Source organism: Arachis hypogaea, chromosome 4 (genome assembly GCF_003086295.3).
Source record: "Arachis hypogaea cultivar Tifrunner chromosome 4, arahy.Tifrunner.gnm2.J5K5, whole genome shotgun sequence".
Lineage (NCBI taxonomy): Eukaryota > Viridiplantae > Streptophyta > Magnoliopsida > Fabales > Fabaceae > Arachis > Arachis hypogaea.
In genome coordinates, this window is record NC_092039.1 from 2,512,186 (window position 1) to 2,531,416 (window position 19,231).

A 19,231-nucleotide genomic window follows, 5' to 3' on the forward strand; every position below is an offset into this window, starting at 1 on the left:
GGCAGCACACAAGCAGTAGCAGCATAGAAGAGCAAACGCAGGACCAGAGGATCTTTAAGGGAAGGGTACTCACCAAACAGGATCATTTTAAAGGAGGGGACTAATTTGTCCCCGTTTTGAAAACTCTACCTCCACGTAGGAAACTATAACAGCCAGATCAGTTCAACGGGAACCAGGTCAAATTTTTTCGTTGAATTTAATGGATCCTATTTAATGGAGGAATCTAAATGTCCAATTTTTTAAGAGGTCAGAGACTTAAATGTATTTTTCAATCTTTGATGACGAAAATATTTGTGGGACAAAAAGTTAAGAACCTATTTGTCTTTCTCTCTTCTTCTCCTTATTATTATTATTATTATTATCTTTTGATAACAATGCACTCACTAGATCCTACTGCATGAGTGAAGGTCATATATGATACAACACAATCAACACTCAGCACAAAGATCATAAACAATTTAAAGACACCACAACAAGCATCATAAAGATTCCAAGCATAATACAACATCACTAATACACATGAAGTTATGACCAACAACTTTTCAAGCACCCATGAACCAGAACAGACATAAAAATGCAGACTAACACAAGCATAAAAAAGAAATAAACAACTGGCTGCAACTCCTTTATGGTCGCCTCTTCAAGACAAAATTTTCTCCTCCCCTACAGCAACTAATCTTTTTGTCTTCCTCTCCTTTAACCACATTTTTTTATAGTACTTCACCGAAGGAGAGATATCCTCCACATTAGCAACGCCATTATTGAACACTACATTATTTTATGTCCTCCAAACACACCAAACCACAGCAAAAAACCAAAATTATCCAACTCTATTTGGCTCTCCTAGGTAGAACACGAGTTGACCATGATTCAAAACACTCTCTACAATTACTCGGCCATGTTCATTACAACCCATTCAAGCACAAAATCTCACTCCAAACAGTCCAAGATGTGTCACAAGTGAAAACTAATTAACTGATGGACAGTTTGCAATCATACCACACAATCCACACCTTGATAAAGATTGATTAACACATCTGGTCAATTTATCGCTCTTGTTCAGCCTTTCTAATTAAAATTACAAACCAAGTCAAAAGTTTCACCCGCTTTCTCATAAAGCCCGTGGGAAACGGTTATGCTAGATAGTCTTTGGAAGAGAGATCGAGAGATTGAGATTGCGAGTTAAAGACTGAAATAAGTTTTAGTATTGTGTTTGTATAAAGTAAGACATAGATTGAAATAAAAATGAAGTTCTAATTTAATTTGTACAAAAAGTAAAGTTATAATTAATTAATTGGAATGAGGATATTTTAGGTATAAAATATTATTAAAATTTCAGTCTCTGTTCCAAAATATTTCAGTTATCCTGTATCTCTATTTTTTGGAGGTACTGAAATACTGAAATACTGAAATTTTAATACCAATTTTTATATCAACAAATATGATACTAAATTTCAGTCTTTCAGTCTCTATTCAATACCTCAAAATAAACACTACCCTAAAAAACCAATTAAAAATATAATCAACTAGAACCAACTAATTTTAAAATAAAAAGTCTGTTATAAAAAAAATCTCCACTACTTCTAAATTTTTTAAATTTTAAAACTAAAAATATAAGAAATTAAATTGAGTTGACTCATGATATAACTAATTCCCTAGACTCCCCATATATATATATATTGAACTTTTCTTGATTCACTTGTAAAATACCTGCAAATAAGATTTCACAACATAATGACAATGTCCAACACCTTCCATGTTTTCATACTAATTTATCTACTCCTTCCCTATAAATACTAACTCTTACAAAATTAGAGAGAATTTATGTAACAAAAAGACTATACCTATAACAAAATTTGTTTACTAAATCAATTCTTATATATTTATAGAAATATATCTATTATTTAACTCATTTTAAATATGCTTACATAATAGGATTGCTTTGGTAATTTATCCAAAGAGCCAGTTAGTCTGTTATTTTATTTAAATCTTTGATAATTATTAGAAAAATAATAAAAAATTAATAAAATTTATTATTTTTTTATCATCAATATTTAAAAAAGTAAATAAAATATATTATTAAATAACTAAAAAAATTAAATTAATAATTAAATAATAACTAAAAATAAAAAACAATAAATATAAATTTCTCTGATCGTTATTATAGACCTTCATAATAATTTCATGTGTATATTAGTTAATGTAAGAAAAACATACAAATTCAAAACACAGAAGAAAAATATACATGTAAAGATGAAATAAATAATAAAATAAAAAGTGTATACAACTTAACAATTAATAAAGAATATATTTTTACAAGAATTTCGACAGAAAAAAAAGCAACAATCCTAAGAATAATTAATAAAAAAAAAGGAGGACAAACATTTATAAGAAGACTAAATCTATGAACTAAAACAAATACAAAAATTAAAATACTAAATAAAAATATCACTTTATATAATTCTAACATCTAAATTTTTTATACTACAAACTATTTTAAACAAAACACCTTTTAAATTTAACTTTAATTTACACATTTAATTTAATTTTACAAAACATAGCCATTTTTAATATTTATTATATATTATTATTAATTTACTGTTTCATTATAGTGTTAGTTAATGTAAGAAACAGTGAACGAATCTGCTATTGTGTTTGATGTGTACACGTGTCCACATCGGTGACCCACCATTCCATGCCATGTGGTTGTCTGGCCTTTGCCATCTCCTTCTCCTCCACTCTTGTTTCTGTTATTTGAATTCAACATAACCAACACATCCTTCTTTTCCTTTCATCTTTGAACTCTTCCAAAAGCACACACACCCCTCCTTCTACGTTCTTCCAGACAAGTAACAAACACTTGTTCTTCTTTCACTTCATACAACCAAGCCATGCACGTGCACTACGCAACATAGAAAAACAAACACAAGAAAAACAAACAGAAAAAGAAAATGGCTGGAAATGAATGGATAAATGGGTACCTGGAGGCAATACTGTCGACAGGGGCATCCAACATCGAGGAACAGAAGCCAGCGCCTGTTACTCTCAAAGATGGAGGCCACTTCAATCCGACAAAGTACTTTGTTGAAGAGGTTGTTGCAAGTGTGGACGAGTCTGATCTTTACCGCACTTGGATCAAGGTTGTTGCAACCAGGAACACAAGGGAGAGAAGCTCTAGGCTTGAGAATATGTGCTGGCGCATATGGCATCTTACTCGCAAGAAGAAGCAGGTCTCTCTCTCTCTCTCTCTCTTCTCTTCCATCCCTCTGCATTGCTTTCTCATATACAGGATATATTTCGTTGAGTTTAATTTTGATGCAATCACATCCGTTCTTTTGGATGATCATTTACACGCGTGTAAAACCATTTTACAATATTGTTCCATCATTGATTATTTTGTTAGAAAATATGGAAAATGTAATCAGTTATTTATTAGCTATTTCTTTTTATGTTTATGTTCCAATTCCAAATCGACTTGGATGGTTTGTGCAGTTGGAATGGGAGGAAGGGCAGAGGCAGACGCAACGAAGGTTAGAGCGGGAACAAGGCCGGAGGGATGCAGCTGAGGATATGTCGGAGGACTTGTCGGAAATGGAAAAGGGCGACATTCTTATGGAGATGGTGCAGAGTAATGAGACCTCAAAGAAAACTTTTCAGCGCCAGGTTTCTAGCTTGGAAGTATGGTCTGATGACAAAAAAGAAAAGAAGCTATATATTGTCCTCATAAGGTATCATCACAAGTGTGCAGAGTCCTTTTAATTTGGCATCTTTATAAAGAAAAGTCTAGGGGGCGAGCAACTTTATTAAATTCTGGTCAGCATGTAACTAGCAAAACAAAAGTGAGTAATCCTACACCATTGGATGAAATCTCACTCCATTAAAAACATCATTGGTGGCTACTTGATGGCTACAAATCACAAAAGTTGCTGACTCCTACACTCCTCTCTTTATAAATATATGCTGGAAAATAATAGTTCACTCTGTTCCACAGTTTGCATGGATTGGTTCGTGGAGAAAACATGGAACTTGGTCGAGATTCTGATACTGGTGGACAGGTATTTGAAATACTGACATTCTGTCATGTGAAAATTGAAGGTGTTTATGGGTGATTAATGATTAATCAATGTGATGGCAGATTAAATATGTGGTAGAACTTGCTCGTGCGCTTGCGAAAATGCCTGGAGTGTACAGAGTTGATCTGTTTACGCGCCAAATCTCGTCGCCTGAAATCGATTGGAGCTATGGAGAGCCTACAGAAATGCTAACTGCAGGGCAAGATGATGATGATTGTGTTGGGGAGAGCAGTGGTGCTTATATAATTAGAATACCTTTTGGTCCACGCGAGAAGTATCTTCGCAAAGAACTTCTTTGGCCTTATATTCGAGAATTTGTGGATGGAGCATTGGCTCACATTCTCAACATGTCAAAAGTATTGAGTGAACAAATTGGTGGAGGCCAACCTGTTTGGCCATATGTAATTCATGGACATTATGCTGATGCTGGAGATAGTGCTGCTCTTCTTTCAGGTGCCTTGAATGTGCCTATGGTCTTGACAGGTCATTCACTTGGAAGAAACAAGCTCGAACAGCTTCTTAAGCATCGCCAATCAATGGAGGATATCAATTCAACATACAAGATGATGAGGAGGATTGAAGCAGAAGAACTTTCCTTAGATGCTGCTGAACTTGTCATCACCAGCACAAAACAGGAAATTGAGGAACAGTGGGGACTTTATGATGGATTTGATGTAAAGCTCGAGAAAGTATTGCGTGCTCGTGCAAGACGTGGCGTCGACTGTCATGGTCGATTCATGCCAAGGATGGCGGTAATATGTTAATTGAATTGATGTTACACTTTGTTACTTTAGCTTTTGAATCTTGTGGCTCAAACTTTCTCAGGTTATCCCACCCGGAATGGACTTCAGCAATGTTGTGACTCAAGAAGATGGCCCTGAAGTTGATGGGGATCTTGCTCAACTTACTAGTAGTTCCGAAGGCAATTCGCCGAAAACAATGCCTCCAATTTGGTCAGAAGTGAGTAACTTTCTGTCCACAAAATATTACACATTAGTTTGCAACTGACAGCTTTGCACAGGTGATGCGTTTCTTTACCAATCCTCACAAACCTATGATCTTGGCCTTATCGAGGCCGGATCCGAAGAAGAACATCATCACTCTTTTGAAAGCCTTTGGCGAGAGCCGTCCCTTAAGAGAACTAGCTAATCTTGTAAGTTAACTTCACTTAAAATGTCTGTCTTCAGTGGAGATTATGGTTATGTACCTGAAAAAGGACTAATGTGTTTCGAAACAGACTCTCATCATGGGTAACAGGGATGACATAGATGAGATGTCTTCTGGGAATGCCAGTGTGCTCACAACAGTGTTGAAAATCATTGATAAGTATGATCTATATGGTCAAGTTGCATATCCCAAACATCACAAGCAAGCTGATGTTCCAGAGATATACCGATTTGCTGCGAAAACAAGGGTATGTCCCAGTTATGTAGCATTTACTTCTTATCTATTCACAATTATCAATTGCTAATTATCCGGAATTTCACTCAGGGAGTTTTCATCAATCCTGCTTTAGTGGAACCTTTTGGTCTTACTTTGATTGAGGTAGGATTTAATTAATCAAATTCTTTGGCAGTATTGTTCTCATTTTTGTTAGAATATAATTACGATCAATTAGGATCAATTAATATTATTTAGTATATCTGAATATTTATTATAGGAGACTACGTCTTTATAATTACGATTCTATTAGTGCCTATAAATATCATTTTATATTGTATCATTCTACACGACTTGAATAGACAACTTGATTACCCTCAATAATACACAAATCCTTCCTCCAGTTTAGCCTCTTGTTTCTAACAACTTTAATGCTCAATTAATCAATTTTATTCCCCTAAACATCGTGCAGGCTGCAGCTCATGGTCTTCCGATGGTGGCCACTAAAAATGGCGGACCGGTTGACATTCATCGGGTAAACAAAGAATTATCTTTGCTAGTTAATTGTGAGCTATTTCTCAGATGCAACAAGAAGAAGAATGAAAACACAACAACTAAGCTATTGAGTTCTTTCTTAGATGAAATAATTCTACAATAGATATCTTGACATAAAGGCTTTAGACTAAAAAATTTCTCTTACCTGTTATATTTACTTATGATATGTCAGGCTCTGAACAACGGTTTGCTTGTGGATCCTCACGATCAGCAAGCAATTGCTAATGCACTTCTCAAGTTGTTATCAGATAAAAGCATGTGGCAAGAGTGCAGAAAAAACGGCTTGAAGAACATACACCTTTTCTCATGGCCGGAACATTGTCGTACTTATTTGACTAGAGTGGCAGCCTGCCGGATGAGGCATCCACAATGGCAGACTAGCACTCCAGGGGATGACATTCCGGCCGAGGAGTCTTTCAACGACTCGCTTAAGGATGTGCAGGACATGTCCCTTAGGCTGTCAATCGATGGCGACTTGGCTGGATTTAGCGGGGGACATGACATGCAAGACCAAGTGAAGAGGGTACTTATGAGCAGGATGAAGAAGTTAGACCATGGTTCTAATGACAATGATGGTGGAAATAAACTTCAGGACAATGCTGTTGGAAAATATCCTCTACTTAGGAGGCGTCGCATGTTGATTGTGATAGCACTTGATTCTTATAAAAGTACTGGACTCCCAGACAAGAACATGATTAAAATTGTGCAAAGTATTATGAAAGCTGCTCAACTAGACCCTCATAATGCAAAAATATCTGGATTTGTTCTGTCTACGGCGATGCCTATGTCGGAAGCAGTTGATTTCCTTAAATCCGGGAATATTCGAGCAAAGGATTTTGATGCTTTAATTTGCAGCAGTGGAAGTGAAGTTTACTACCCTTGTACTCCTACAGAAGATGGAAAGCTTGTGCCTGATATGGATTATTGTGCCCATATCGACTATCGTTGGGGTTATGAGGGTCTGAAAAACACCATTTCCAAGCTTATGAATACATCTGAAGTTGAAGGGAAAAAGTCTTCTTCAAGTCCTATTGTGGAAGAGTTGAAATCAAGCAATTCCCATTGTATCTCATATAAAATAAAGGATCCTAGTAAGGTAAATGAGATTTTGTATATTGGTAGTAAGGAGGTATTTCACCTACGAGTTATAATTCAAATGATATAGTCTTTTCATACTCATCTAAAAGTCGCGGATTCTGTTTGCAGGTCAGGAAAGTTGATGACTTGCGACAGAAGCTTAGGATGCGAGGCTTACGCTGCCATCCTATGTACTGTAGGAGGTCTACGTGTATGCAGGTTGTTCCGCTTCTTGCATCCAGAGCACAGGCACTCAGGTAATATTCATTCCTCTGTGGCTTTTTAATTTGAAGAAACATAAGTCCTTCACCTTCCAGAATACGAGACATTTAAGTCTTTCCGTTCAAAATATACAAGGACAAATAAGTTCTCTCAGAAAACTTAGATGTCTCGCTTTTTAAAAAGTGAGAGACGTTTTTGTATTTTCAATTAGTCAATCACTTATTTGTATTCGAGATAAAAAGTTAAGAACTTATTTGTCACTTTTTTTAACATACACTCGTTTATTCACGTGCCTCTAGCTATTTATTACAGTCCATTTGCCAAACATAAATCACGTTAACACCAACTCACTTTTAACTAAAATCAATTGTTAGGTATCTCTTTGTACGCTGGGGACCAAACGTTGCAAACATGTATGTCGTCGTCGGAGAAACTGGGGACACCGATTACGAAGAACTGATTTCCGGAACTCACAAGACAATAATCATAAAAGGAGTGGTTACTAAGGGTTCAGAAGAAGTACTTAGAAGCCAAGGAAGCTACCATAGAGAAGATGTGGTACAAGATGGCAGTCCCAATGTTGCAGAAATCAATGAAGCAACAGAGAACAACATTGCTAGTGCCCTCAAGCAACTCTCTCAAGCTGGACCAATGTGAGGTCCTTCTTCATTGCTTGGTACAAATATATGTATATGTTTTTTTTAAAAAGAAAAAAGAAAAAATAATTATTACTTATAAATATTAGCACAAATTAAATAATTGGATGTAATTATGTTACTATGAAGCATAGAATCTGGCCAAGATATAGCTAGATTATGGGTTCCTTTGTTACAAAAAAAAAACGCTTTCTTGTTTGTACTCTTGAACAATTTTCTTTTCAAAGTATAGGTGCCACTGATGCAGTGATGCTAAATATGAAACTTTTAGTAGGATGGGAGTAGGATGGATATATATTTTATAAAATATGCAAATTAATTAATTTAAAATTTAATTATAAAATTAAAAAAAATTATATATAAATTAGATTTTAAGTAAAATTATAAAAATATTAAGTTCAAATGTATTCATTTGACTTTATATAATCATCTTTATTTTTGTTATTTTAAATAATTTTTTTTTATTGAGTTCGATTTTGATATATTTACAGTAAAATATATTTTATATAGTCGTTCGATCATATTTATTTTTTTAGATCATCATTTACACAGTTAATGAAAAAGTAATTATTTGTACCAATGTAATGTTACATATAATTGAATGTACGTGAAAAATAATAATTTACTTTTTATTTTATAATGATTATAGAAGATTCAAAATGTTGGCTCATGTTATGTGGTTTATTTTGTGATTTTTTTGCTAAATTTAAAAAATTTAAAGTTCGTCAAATTATGAATATTAGATGATGTTTATTTAAGCATAAATTTAATAATGTGTTATAATTTGTAATTCACTTATTATCTCTTTCTTTTCATTTTTTATTTGTTATATTTACAAAAAAATTTCTATTTTTTTCAATTTTTCTAAATTAATTTTTGTGGACTTTTGAATATTTGAACCGATCCAACCTAAATTTAACCAGTTCAACTCCATTTACAAAGCATCTTTTAACTGATCCAACTCAAACCAATTAAATTTTTATCGGTTCGATTCCTAATTTCCCCTAAACTAGAACCAACTCGACCCATTAACACTCCTAGCTTTTTTACCAAATGGTAACACAATCTTCTTAATTTATTAGTTATTTTTCACCATGTGTGGTTTTATGGCAGAACCCCACTTTTCTTTGCTACAAGTCCTGCACAACGGCTACCTTTGGATTTATTAAACTACTTTTCTACCTTAGCCAATGACAACAATAAAGAAGTTTCGTGACCCACAAATTCAGCCCAACAGAATACATAAATTTAATTACAATTTTAGTCTTTATTATATTATTACTTATCTTTTTTTATCTTATCTTTAGTTGTTCTTATCTTATCTTTATTTGCTTTTATCTTTCATAAGACAATGCTCTATATATATTTAGTTTTACCCTCATAGTTTATAATACTACAATACAATTCAACTAATCAACAATCAATAAAAGTTCCTTTTCTTTACTTTTCCTATTCTTTCACAATTTTATCAGGATTAAAAAAGAACTACTTACCAAACACACAAATGATTTCTTCAAAAAGCCAAATCTCCTGTTTGTATTCTCACAGCTAAAAACTACCTATCTAGATAATAAATCAAAACTACACCAAATACACCATACAATATAAAATGTAAAATTTGGTTACTAAATAACATCCAAAAGAAAACTCTCAGCAAAAATTTATGGAGACTACCTTCCCACAATCATTGAACTGTAAACAAATGTCAAAAGAGTATTTAACTTTAGGTCATAATGACACTAGGGCAAAAAAGACACTAATAACAGATATCAAAGACTGAAGGATGGGAACTTGAAGGTTTGAGCTTGCTCCAAAAGAACCCATAGGTGCAATTGCTGCTGTAGATGATGAACTCCGTCCAGCGCCGCCTGACGAGTTGGAACTGATAACCAAAGTATCAAATGCTCAAATCAGATTTTGGAAATGTAAACATAAAATAAAAGTCTAATTCATAATAAACGCATTCTTCAAATTCTCACCTTCCTGCATATACACAAGATCCATAACCTGAAAGAAAGTGGGAATGAAATTTGAGCTTCAAAGAATCAGAACATATCTACAAAAAATACTTGGGTGCTTATTAAACAAGAGTTTAATTTCGATGGACTGACATTGTAAAGCATTTTAAGCAGTCATGCAATTACATCCGTTCTTTTGGATGACCATTCACGCGGTCAATGTAAAAGGTAGTTAAAGTTAGTTATTTTTACTTATGTGGCGTTACGTAATTGGATGCACGTGTAAAACTACTTTACACACAGTGCATCAAGTTTAAATTCATTAAACAATACACTGACAAAGTCAGAACCAATAAGATAATGAGATTGGAAGTTAAAATAGAAAATAAGAAGCTGCAAAGACTTACTAGGATCCTCAGCAGTCACCATAGCTGTTCCATCAAAATCACAAGTTCCCCCAGCATTATGCATTTTCTGATAATAATCATTGTAAGCATAAGAGGCATGGCTTTTCAAGTTATTGGGGAGATAGCATGGCCGCCCTGCTTGAATTGCTGCGCAATTAGCTTGGCCTTGTCCACAAGCCCAGTTCAGACCAGCTTGCAGTTTATCAGTGTCTGCACCATCTTTGGCAACACAGAAAACTGCTGAAGAATTTCCAGTATTCTGAACAGAACCACTAAAACTCAAAGGATAAACAGTACTTCCATTAGTATAAAAAACACCCCAATTCTTCTCCGATGTCGGTCCATTCCTCTTGTCTTCATTAAACAGTTCATATATGTAAGTGTTAATGGCTATCTTTGGCTGACTAGGGGGGCCTGAATCATTGAGAACTCGCCGAATCAAATTAGTATTGTAACTCTCAGCATTCTCTAAGGTAGCATCCGGTTCATCTGCTCCACCAAAACTAGGCCAACCAGTCTCTGTGACAATAATGGGAATATCATCGAAATTGAAGGCACCTATTGAATAATAAGTAGCATCCACCATGGCATCAAACATACTATTATAATGGAAAAGTGTATTTGGATCAACAATTTGTTTCACTGAAGGGAGCGACCGGAAAAGAGCATATTCAATAGGGAAAATGCCATCCCCTTTAGTGTATCCATAATAAGGGTAGGCATTTAACATGTAAGAGGAATTTGTGTTCCTTAGAAACTGAAGGAGTTGATAGATTGTAGAGTTCCATGAAGAGTTAAATGCAGCTGTAGAAGGTGGGAATGGCCGAGGGATAATATCCATGGATTGGGGAGTTGAAACTTTGACACGAAAGTTAAGGTTTGCAGCAATAAGAGCTTTGTGAAGATAATTCATGGCAGGAACAAGAACAGGAGCAATCTTTGGAATTGTGGTAAGAACCTGACTGCCAACTGCTATTGCTGTGATATTAGTAGATGGCATGTAAGCAGCTACATTCTTGTTAACCCAGGCCGCTGCGACCGATGGAGATCTACCAATCCTAAGTAACTCCTCATTGGTGACACCAACAATCACTTCAATACCTCTGTTTGAAAGGGCTTGTAGCATGTGTGCATTGGCGTCGTATAGTCGCACATGGCCAATTTGATGTGCTTTCAGAATGGCTACTACATTTGCAGCAGATGGAAGATCAGAAACATCAGTGCCAATGTTTACCCCCACAAATGCACCTACATTGTTCAATAATGTTATCCAAAATCAATTGCAAAATTTATAAGGCAAATATATAGTCAACTCAGTTAAGCAAAATTGCAAGAGCCTCAACATTGAAGTCCTTGCTTTATCAAATTAAGCATGAAACATCTCTTTGACTCTTTGATCTGTGTTTGGTAAGTGCATGTGAGATTGTTGGAGTCAACTTCAAGAAACAGCATGCGAAAAACTAAATGACTTCAACATTAAGAATTCACATACCATTGTTCAAGTATAGATCATTCTCCTTAGTACTTGGTGCACAAAATTTCAAACACACAAGCATATAAAACATTTAGATGAAGCTTAGAATTAAAAAAGGGAATAAATAAATTACCTAATGCACCACTTAACATGGCGACAAGCAGCAATAAAACAGACTCGAGCCATTTTTTAAGCTTCATCCCATCCAGTATTACTGTAGTCAGCAAGATCAGCCCAATCTTGCAGACAAACAAATCATAAACTGTTAGCAACTCTGCAGTCAAATTGAAATCAAAATATTTAGCTAAATAACCAACATAAACAGAGAAAAGTAAACATCTTTAAACAACCAGAGAAGAATTATATAACTATGGATGATAATATACAAAACCGAAATAAAAAAGAAAGCAAATAAAACTGGATTCAAATTCATATACACATGATTTTTTTGGTTACACGCGGTATCTTTCAACCCGACAGCCTAAGAACTAATCCGTCACGGATCTAAGCTCCATTTAAGGGTCTGGCCAATGAGTTGCTGCATGCACAAGGCGGAATTTGAACCCCCGGCACTTGTTTATGCGAACGAGTGAGCTGACCACTCGACCAACCTAAGTTGGTGCGTATACACAAACGAGCTTTCTAGAGGTAAACCATACCAGAAGGATTGCCTATGATCTACTAAGTATGCAATAACCAAAAACCTCAACAAATTCTTTGCCTCTTAACACATACAAAAAAGTGAAAAGCCTTTTTTTTTTCTCTCTTCGTGTGTTGTTCATCTTCCACTTTTTGTTCAAACAGTGATTTGACAGTAAAAACCATGTTGAAGCATCAAACATACTGAAAATTTCCATCCATTCAACCATAATCCGGAATTCTATATTAAAAATGAGACATGCAATTATGATTTGTGAATTAACCCTCAAACAGTGTTTCACCTAGTTTGGCCTCCTAACAACATATATGAAATAAGCATAGAAATAAATAAGAAAGGAAAATAGATAATAAGAGAAGATGCATGCTCAATGAAACTGATCTAACCTTAGCTGCTAAGAACCCGAAGTAGAAGTAGAAGCATCAAATTTGTGACTGTTTGTAACAATTCAATAAATGTGCAAATTGTTAGTAGCTTCTCTCTCTGTTTTGCTTTGTGGTACTTCTTGTTCTTCTGTTCACACCTCACTAGTTCCCTCCACTTGTTGGCACAAATATTTTATTTTGTTAATTCTTAAAGTATTTGAGAGCTAAGAAACTTTTCTTCCCATATTTTTTTTATTTATTTTTGTAATAAAGACATGCCTTTTCGATTTTCCCTCCAGTGCAAACCAAAAGTCGTTCATTTTCTACTTTGGTTCAATCACAAATCAAAAAGTGCACAATGCACAAAATATCTAAAAAGAGAAGAATATAAGATGATACCAAATTTATTATTTTTAACTATGAGTTAGCTATCAATATTTATAAGCTATGATGCACGGATACGACATGGGACGCGATACGATACGAACACGCGAATTCTAAAATCTTATAAGATACGGGAATACGTATATATATAAAATATAAAGTATTTTTTAGATAAATCGTGATGATATTTTGATATTTTATTAATATTAAAATATAAATTAATTTTTTTAATTATTTTAATGTCTTATTTTAATTATATCAAGTATTTAAAATATTTTTTGTTTTAATAAATAATAATATATACTATATCTAAATTTATTTAAAGAATATATATACTTTTTATTAAGACACGGTTAGACACATCAGGTATACATGTCGGACGAGTATTAGTGAATATTGTGTCCGAAATGTGTCCGACATGTGGAAACGACAACTCAACGAAATATCCGTACTTTATAATTACAAGTATAGAATCAAATATGTTATTATATTATTAAATTAAAAAATTGAAATTAATAATTAAATAATAATAAAAATTAATAAATTTTGATAACTAGCCAAAAGAAAGACGAATGATGCATTAGTTTGTAGATTTTGATCATTAAGATTACTTAGCTTAGCACTGTTTTAGAATTTGGATTACAATTTACAAACTTACAATAACTATTAGGGTAACTAACTATTAACTATAACAACAAATTTCATTTATAATTTATATTAATAATAACTTGAATTTATTTATAAAAATAAAGAATGAGTAGTCGTAACTGATCCTAGAGTACGCATTAAATGGATTTAAATATTAGATAATGTTATTGTTAGAAATTTAATTTAAGAGTCATGTTATATATAAGATAATTGGTTATATTATGCGTAAAAAATTACTAATCATTTTATTTTTTAATTTAAATGAAATATGTATATATTATCACGATTTAGAGTGAGAAATTAAGTATATCTAGAATCTAGTAGGAAAAGATGATTAAAACTGCAAATAGGATTGTTAATTAAAGCCATTATAGTATTAAACTTTACAGATTCTCTTTCTATGTTTTAGATTCAAATCTTAAAACTAGAAAATTCCAACTTTATCAATGACATGACCAGCACAGTGTTTTTAAAAAGTCACGCATAAATTACATAAAAGCCTGTTCAACTTTCTATTCATTTTTTTTATATATGAAAAACACGGTCTTGTTAGAATTTTTTTAGAATAAAGTACTAAGATTGATAACGAAGGATTACGATATTAACAAATTTGACTATGAACAATCTAAAACAAATTTGTACTCATAAAAAATAAATTTTATTTGACAAAATTAATCAAATTCTAAAAAATTATTCAAAAATTCCAAACTACTGTTTTTAAATTAAAAAATAGAGGAAAAAAAAAGGGACATACAGACTAATTAAACCCGACTTTAATTTTTTCTATTCTTTTTATTTGATTGATTACTCACTCTTGTTAACCTTCTTCCCAACCATCCCAAATATCTTCTTTACATTAGTAAGTGTAAAAGTGTAAATTTCTTAAAGAAGGGACATCTGTAAATATTGAATTTATTTTATTTAATTTAAAATATCCCTAAATGTTGGCTCTGCAAGTGCCCAGTTAACAATCGTAGCCATCAGTCAGAGTCTCGAGGTTTTACAAAGATCGAGATTTTGATTACGGTATAACTTTTGACTATTCGAAGAACATCATAGGTGTCGCCACAGGAAATAGTATGTATTCTAATCATCTCCTTGATATTAGGAAATGTGACGACACATTTCGAAAACAATGAATGCATAAACGAAAACAAACACCATCTAAAATAAACTACATCGAAAATACAACCACATACCCAAGTCAGTATCCAACTTCTACTAGATGGAAAATAAGTAACAAGATCCCAATCAATATCCAACTTGAAAAAGTAAACTAATCTTAAAATGTTTTATTCCATAAACAACAAACTAGTAGTAGTTGAAGAGAAACAAATAATCTACTTAACACATTATCAAACAAAATCCAAAATCCAACATAAGTCCAACACGAGTTACTTGACGTTCTCACTGGCTGGGGACCTGCGCGCTGCCAGTTCCCTAACATCACGGTCTGGGGTTGGACTTCTGCTATGGGTTGGTCCCTTTGCCGGACTCTGACTACGGCTCCTTGAGCCACCGTTATAGGGTGGAGAACGCGAGGATGACCTCTCTCTACTATGATGTGAATATGATCTTTCTCGACTGTACCTTCTACCTTCAGGCGAGGGAGATCTGTGAAATAGGCAATGCTATATTAAAAATTTAACGTCTTACCAATCAGTTACTAATTACCATGCATAAAAGCTAGTCAGTGCAACAAAAGTACAAAACCAACAGAAAGAGAAATCAAAATTCCCCAAATCCCAACAAAATTATGAGAACTAAATCATATTAATATTGTAGTTCATGCATAAATCCCACAAAAATATTGCACAAGTTGCTTTGAACTAAAATACAACCAGATAAATCGGCTATATATTATGCAAAACCCATCCAAATTAAAGTAAATATGAAACAAATCATGTTTATGAACAAAGTTAATGCACAAACCCTACATAACTACCCCACAACAGATTGCTTTGGACAAAACTACAGCCAAAAACACACCTGCTCTATATCTGTCTATTGTAATATAATCCTATTAAAATTAATATGAACCAAACCAAGAAAGATTGGTTAAAAAACACCACATGAAGTAAAACTAAAAATATATGATTGGTTCCAGGCCACATACCTTGAATATTCCCTTCTTTTAGGAGGAGGGGAATAATAGTCACGACTATGGGAACGAGATCTATGACGTGGTGGTGGGGATCGAGAGTAGCGGGGTGATCGAGAATAACGAGGAGGAGACCTTCTTCGATCATATCGGCCCCTATGTAGGTATTAACATTTAAATTAGACAATCAGAATTCCAACTGACCTCTTTGCTGCAATGAGCAAGAAGTCTGCAGAACAATTGAAAGCTAAACTTTTAATATTTATATTTAGTAATAATAAGGACAAGCAATCATAAGGATAGAAGTACACAATTCAAATATAATGATGACAACAACAACGCTTTGACCTATTGGGTAGACTTGGCAATAACTCCGTGATACCAATTGCGAAGAATATGATAAACTGGTAACTGTCTACAATCAAACTGTTAAAAATATATGTAAAATATAAATTTAAACCTAGAATCTAAAACCAAATAAAGTTAAATTAATATTAGAACTGGAAAACTTTTAGGTATTTTTGGTTCAACTATTTGGAAAGCATCAACAATAACTGTAATACTTAACAAGCAAAATATTCAAGCTGAACAATATAGAGGATTTATAAACTCATGGAATATTATCATATACACCAGCATCTTGACTTCTGAGCAACATAACTAACAAGATGAGACGAGGCGGCATACCTTCTCTCCCTTGTTCTCATCTCACTTGGCTTCTTTCTATTCTCCTCGGCAAAGACAACAGTCAACTCCCGACCAAGTAGAACTTGACCATCCATATGATATTTGGCATCTGCCGCATCAGCAGGATCCACATACTGGACAAAACCAAAACCACGGGGTTCTCTACAAAAACAGAAAGATGGAAAACACAAGAAAATCCCAGATATGCCGTCACTACTGAGTATGCTCAATCAAATATGAAACCATATGAGAAATTTGTGTACACGGCAGAAGTTTACTAATACAAATGTTGCCGAAATATCCCCCAATAACATGGAAGGACAGGATAATAAAGCAAGCACTAGGCTGCTGACCTTTGTGTCAGTTTTAAGATCACTTGAAAATCTTCAAGACTTGGAACCTCTTCTCATAATGTAATCAAACTCACAAGTTGCTTGAAATCTTCACTACCAATAACATCTTCAAAAGAACTCTTAATTACTTGATTGATGTCTTCAAAACTCTAAATCACTGCTAAACCCCAAGAAAACTTATGCCGGCTTGCTATTACAATTGTAGTAGTTCTCAAAGAAAACAAAAAGTAAAAAATGAAAATAAAAAATCCCCTCGGCAAAAACAAGAACACTTGGAGAGTTCACAAATCAGAAATTCTCTCATGAATTTTAAAAATTTGATAAATGATGGAATAAAGAGAGATATTTGGGTATAATTTAGTCATTTTTACTACTATTATATTATTATATTATATAATGAGAATGAAAGCACAGAAACTAAAAATGACTTAGGAGACAATATTCAGACTCGTGGTTTTAAAAACAAAGTCCCAAAGATATAATTTTTTTCATAAAAAGAAAAATATAAAATAAAATAAAAGCTCACCCAGTGTAATAATCCTTGGGCAAGTAAATGTCCTTAAGGGCACCAAACTGACCAAAAGGTCTGCGAAGGTCCTCAGGCCTGCAACAATGGAAAATATTACATACATACACACACCTTACCCAAATCAAATAAAAAAAATATATAATAAAAAGTATTGGTTGAAGCCATGACATAGTGGTTGTCTCCTACATGTCTAAATGGAGTTCGAAATACCTTGCATTCAACTCACGAACTCTTTGGACCAACCATATATGATTCTTAATGGTTAATAGTTTCCATTATATATTTTTGTCTTATGTTCTCCTGTTATACCATTCCGTAAAATGCAAAGTACAGAATTTTTTAAAGTTGACTGAATGATTTTATATGTCATGTCCATTCGATGGTCAATAACACAGTACATAAAGTAAAATTTATCTGCACAATACTTAGATATATGGCAGCATAATATATGACACTAACTTCGGCAAGTAGCCTAGCAGGGTCAAACTAATTTCTAAGGTCTCTTAACATCACTTGGAAACACCAAAGAACTCCATAGCAAAGGACCTTAGGCGCCATGAACACTTTCCATAGTTAACTTCAATCGAAACACTGTTTAAGACAACTACTTCCCTAATCATAACTCCTAATCTCAAATTCTCAATAGCTTCGATACATGAACAATAATAATAAGGAGGAGGAGGAAAGAAAGAGTTTGTACCTACAATCATGGCGAAGGTTACGAACAAGAAGGCTGGTAGGGAGATCTCTAGAGCGGCCAGAGTAGCGACCTCTTGGGCTCGGACTCCTTCCTCTTCGGCTGTAACCCCTTGCCGGCGGTGGTGACGGGCTGTAACTCCTTCCTCTCATCTCTGCCATTGCCACCATTAATCGTCTTAGATCCGCAACATACAGAGACAGAGGTAGCTAGCTACATGGATATATTAGAAAGAAGAGAAAGAAAGAGAGTTACCTTGCAGAATAGCAGCAGAGCGGTGAAAAGTGAAGAAAATAGGGTTAGGTTTAGGGTTTGAATAGGGGAAGGGAAGACGCCGCCGACTGATGTTCAACGCTTTCGTGTTTTTCTTTGCGATTTAGGGTTTGAGAGAGATGAGTAGGAAATACAGAAATAGTACGAGGAAAAGGAAAGTAAACTACCTAATAGAAGATTGTTTTATACGCCGGGAGGAACAGACTCTCCTCCTCCAAGATGCTTGCTTACCTTTCGATCATCATGTGCATAAGATAAAATATGATTCAACCATTGAAAAATAATAAAAACAAAAGATTCTACCATATAACTAATTTTGTTGTTGACAGAATATACTTAAATTTTGTTATTAATAAAAATATCTAACATTAAATATATTTTTAAAATATATTTTAGAGATTAAATTTTAATATAATTTTTTGCAAGCATGATTAGAAAGAGATATTTTTATACTTAAAATTTGGTAATTTTTCGTTAAATATATATTTTTTGTAATTTTTTTATCAACAACTAATAATACTTTTGAAAAATAAAATAAAAATATAGAGATAAAAAAAGATTATCTCAATAGAAATTTCATATCATAATCTAAATCCATAACACTATCAAGCAGTTAAGGCTTTAATGATGCAAGAATCCTATGGAGTTGCAAACAAAAATTCATTTTGAATGGAGAATGGTATTTGCATCTGACATTTTCCTAAGAAATTCGAAAAGTTTACCATCATCGATCA

The 19,231-nt window shown here is 33.7% G+C and overlaps 3 protein-coding genes across 5 annotated transcripts; 1 reads left to right on the forward strand and 2 right to left on the reverse strand.

The window, feature by feature from the left end:
* Positions 1-2,635: 2,635 nt before the first annotated feature.
* Positions 2,636-8,220, forward strand: LOC112795700 (probable sucrose-phosphate synthase 2). Its single transcript, XM_025837814.3, has 12 exons — positions 2,636-3,230; positions 3,493-3,728; positions 3,992-4,055; positions 4,136-4,825; positions 4,899-5,033; positions 5,095-5,226; positions 5,311-5,487; positions 5,565-5,618; positions 5,926-5,988; positions 6,181-7,104; positions 7,215-7,342; positions 7,682-8,220. The coding sequence occupies exons 1-12, from the start codon at positions 2,952-2,954 to the stop codon at positions 7,962-7,964; spliced, it is 3,165 nt and encodes a 1,054-aa protein (XP_025693599.1). The 5' UTR covers positions 2,636-2,951; the 3' UTR covers positions 7,965-8,220.
* A 1,232-nt stretch (positions 8,221-9,452) lies between these two features.
* Positions 9,453-13,143, reverse strand: LOC112795701 (glucan endo-1,3-beta-glucosidase 4). 2 transcript variants are annotated; one of them, XM_025837815.3, is made up of 5 exons: positions 12,847-13,143; positions 11,936-12,041; positions 10,329-11,576; positions 9,943-9,970; positions 9,453-9,845 (listed from the first exon to the last, which is right to left on the reverse strand). In XM_025837815.3, exons 2-5 carry the CDS (start codon positions 12,000-12,002, stop codon positions 9,692-9,694), a joined length of 1,497 nt encoding a protein of 498 aa, XP_025693600.1. In that variant the 5' UTR covers positions 12,003-12,041; positions 12,847-13,143; the 3' UTR covers positions 9,453-9,691. The 2 variants fall into 2 exon arrangements, with proteins under 2 accessions (XP_025693600.1, XP_025693601.1); XM_025837816.3 differs by having other exon boundaries at positions 11,936-12,076; positions 12,847-12,987.
* A 1,910-nt stretch (positions 13,144-15,053) lies between these two features.
* Positions 15,054-18,786, reverse strand: LOC112795702 (serine/arginine-rich SC35-like splicing factor SCL30A). Of its 2 annotated transcripts, none has more exons than XM_025837817.3 (6): positions 18,480-18,786; positions 18,228-18,378; positions 17,525-17,602; positions 16,646-16,807; positions 15,974-16,114; positions 15,054-15,471 (listed from the first exon to the last, which is right to left on the reverse strand). In XM_025837817.3, the coding sequence occupies exons 2-6, from the start codon at positions 18,374-18,376 to the stop codon at positions 15,252-15,254; spliced, it is 750 nt and encodes a 249-aa protein (XP_025693602.1). In that variant the 5' UTR covers positions 18,377-18,378; positions 18,480-18,786; the 3' UTR covers positions 15,054-15,251. The 2 variants fall into 2 exon arrangements, with proteins under 2 accessions (XP_025693602.1, XP_072090951.1); XM_072234850.1 differs by having other exon boundaries at positions 18,228-18,437; positions 18,665-18,781.
* Between the last annotated feature and the right edge of the window lie 445 nt (positions 18,787-19,231).

Bases quoted from the DNA above. Each gene is read 5' to 3' on its own strand.
- LOC112795700 (XM_025837814.3), top strand. From the start codon at position 2,952: ATGGCTGGAAATGAATGGATAAATGGGTACCTGGAGGCAATACTGTCG. The intron at 5,034-5,094 runs GTGAGTAACTTT...AGCTTTGCACAG, and splicing joins TGCCTCCAATTTGGTCAGAA to GTGATGCGTTTCTTTACCAA. The intron at 5,488-5,564 runs GTATGTCCCAGT...AATTTCACTCAG, and splicing joins GATTTGCTGCGAAAACAAGG to GGAGTTTTCATCAATCCTGC.
- LOC112795701 (XM_025837815.3), bottom strand. From the start codon at position 12,002: ATGAAGCTTAAAAAATGGCTCGAGTCTGTTTTATTGCTGCTTGTCGCC. The intron at 11,577-11,935 runs GTAATTTATTTA...TGAACAATGTAG, and splicing joins CATGTTAAGTGGTGCATTAG to GTGCATTTGTGGGGGTAAAC. The intron at 9,846-9,942 runs GTGAGAATTTGA...TTTGGTTATCAG, and splicing joins TCTTGTGTATATGCAGGAAG to TTCCAACTCGTCAGGCGGCG.
- LOC112795702 (XM_072234850.1), bottom strand. From the start codon at position 18,394: ATGGTGGCAATGGCAGAGATGAGAGGAAGGAGTTACAGCCCGTCACCA. The intron at 17,603-18,227 runs GTACAAACTCTT...CCATTGTTGCAG, and splicing joins AACCTTCGCCATGATTGTAG to GCCTGAGGACCTTCGCAGAC. The intron at 16,808-17,524 runs GTGAGCTTTTAT...CTGTTTTTGTAG, and splicing joins CCCAAGGATTATTACACTGG to AGAACCCCGTGGTTTTGGTT.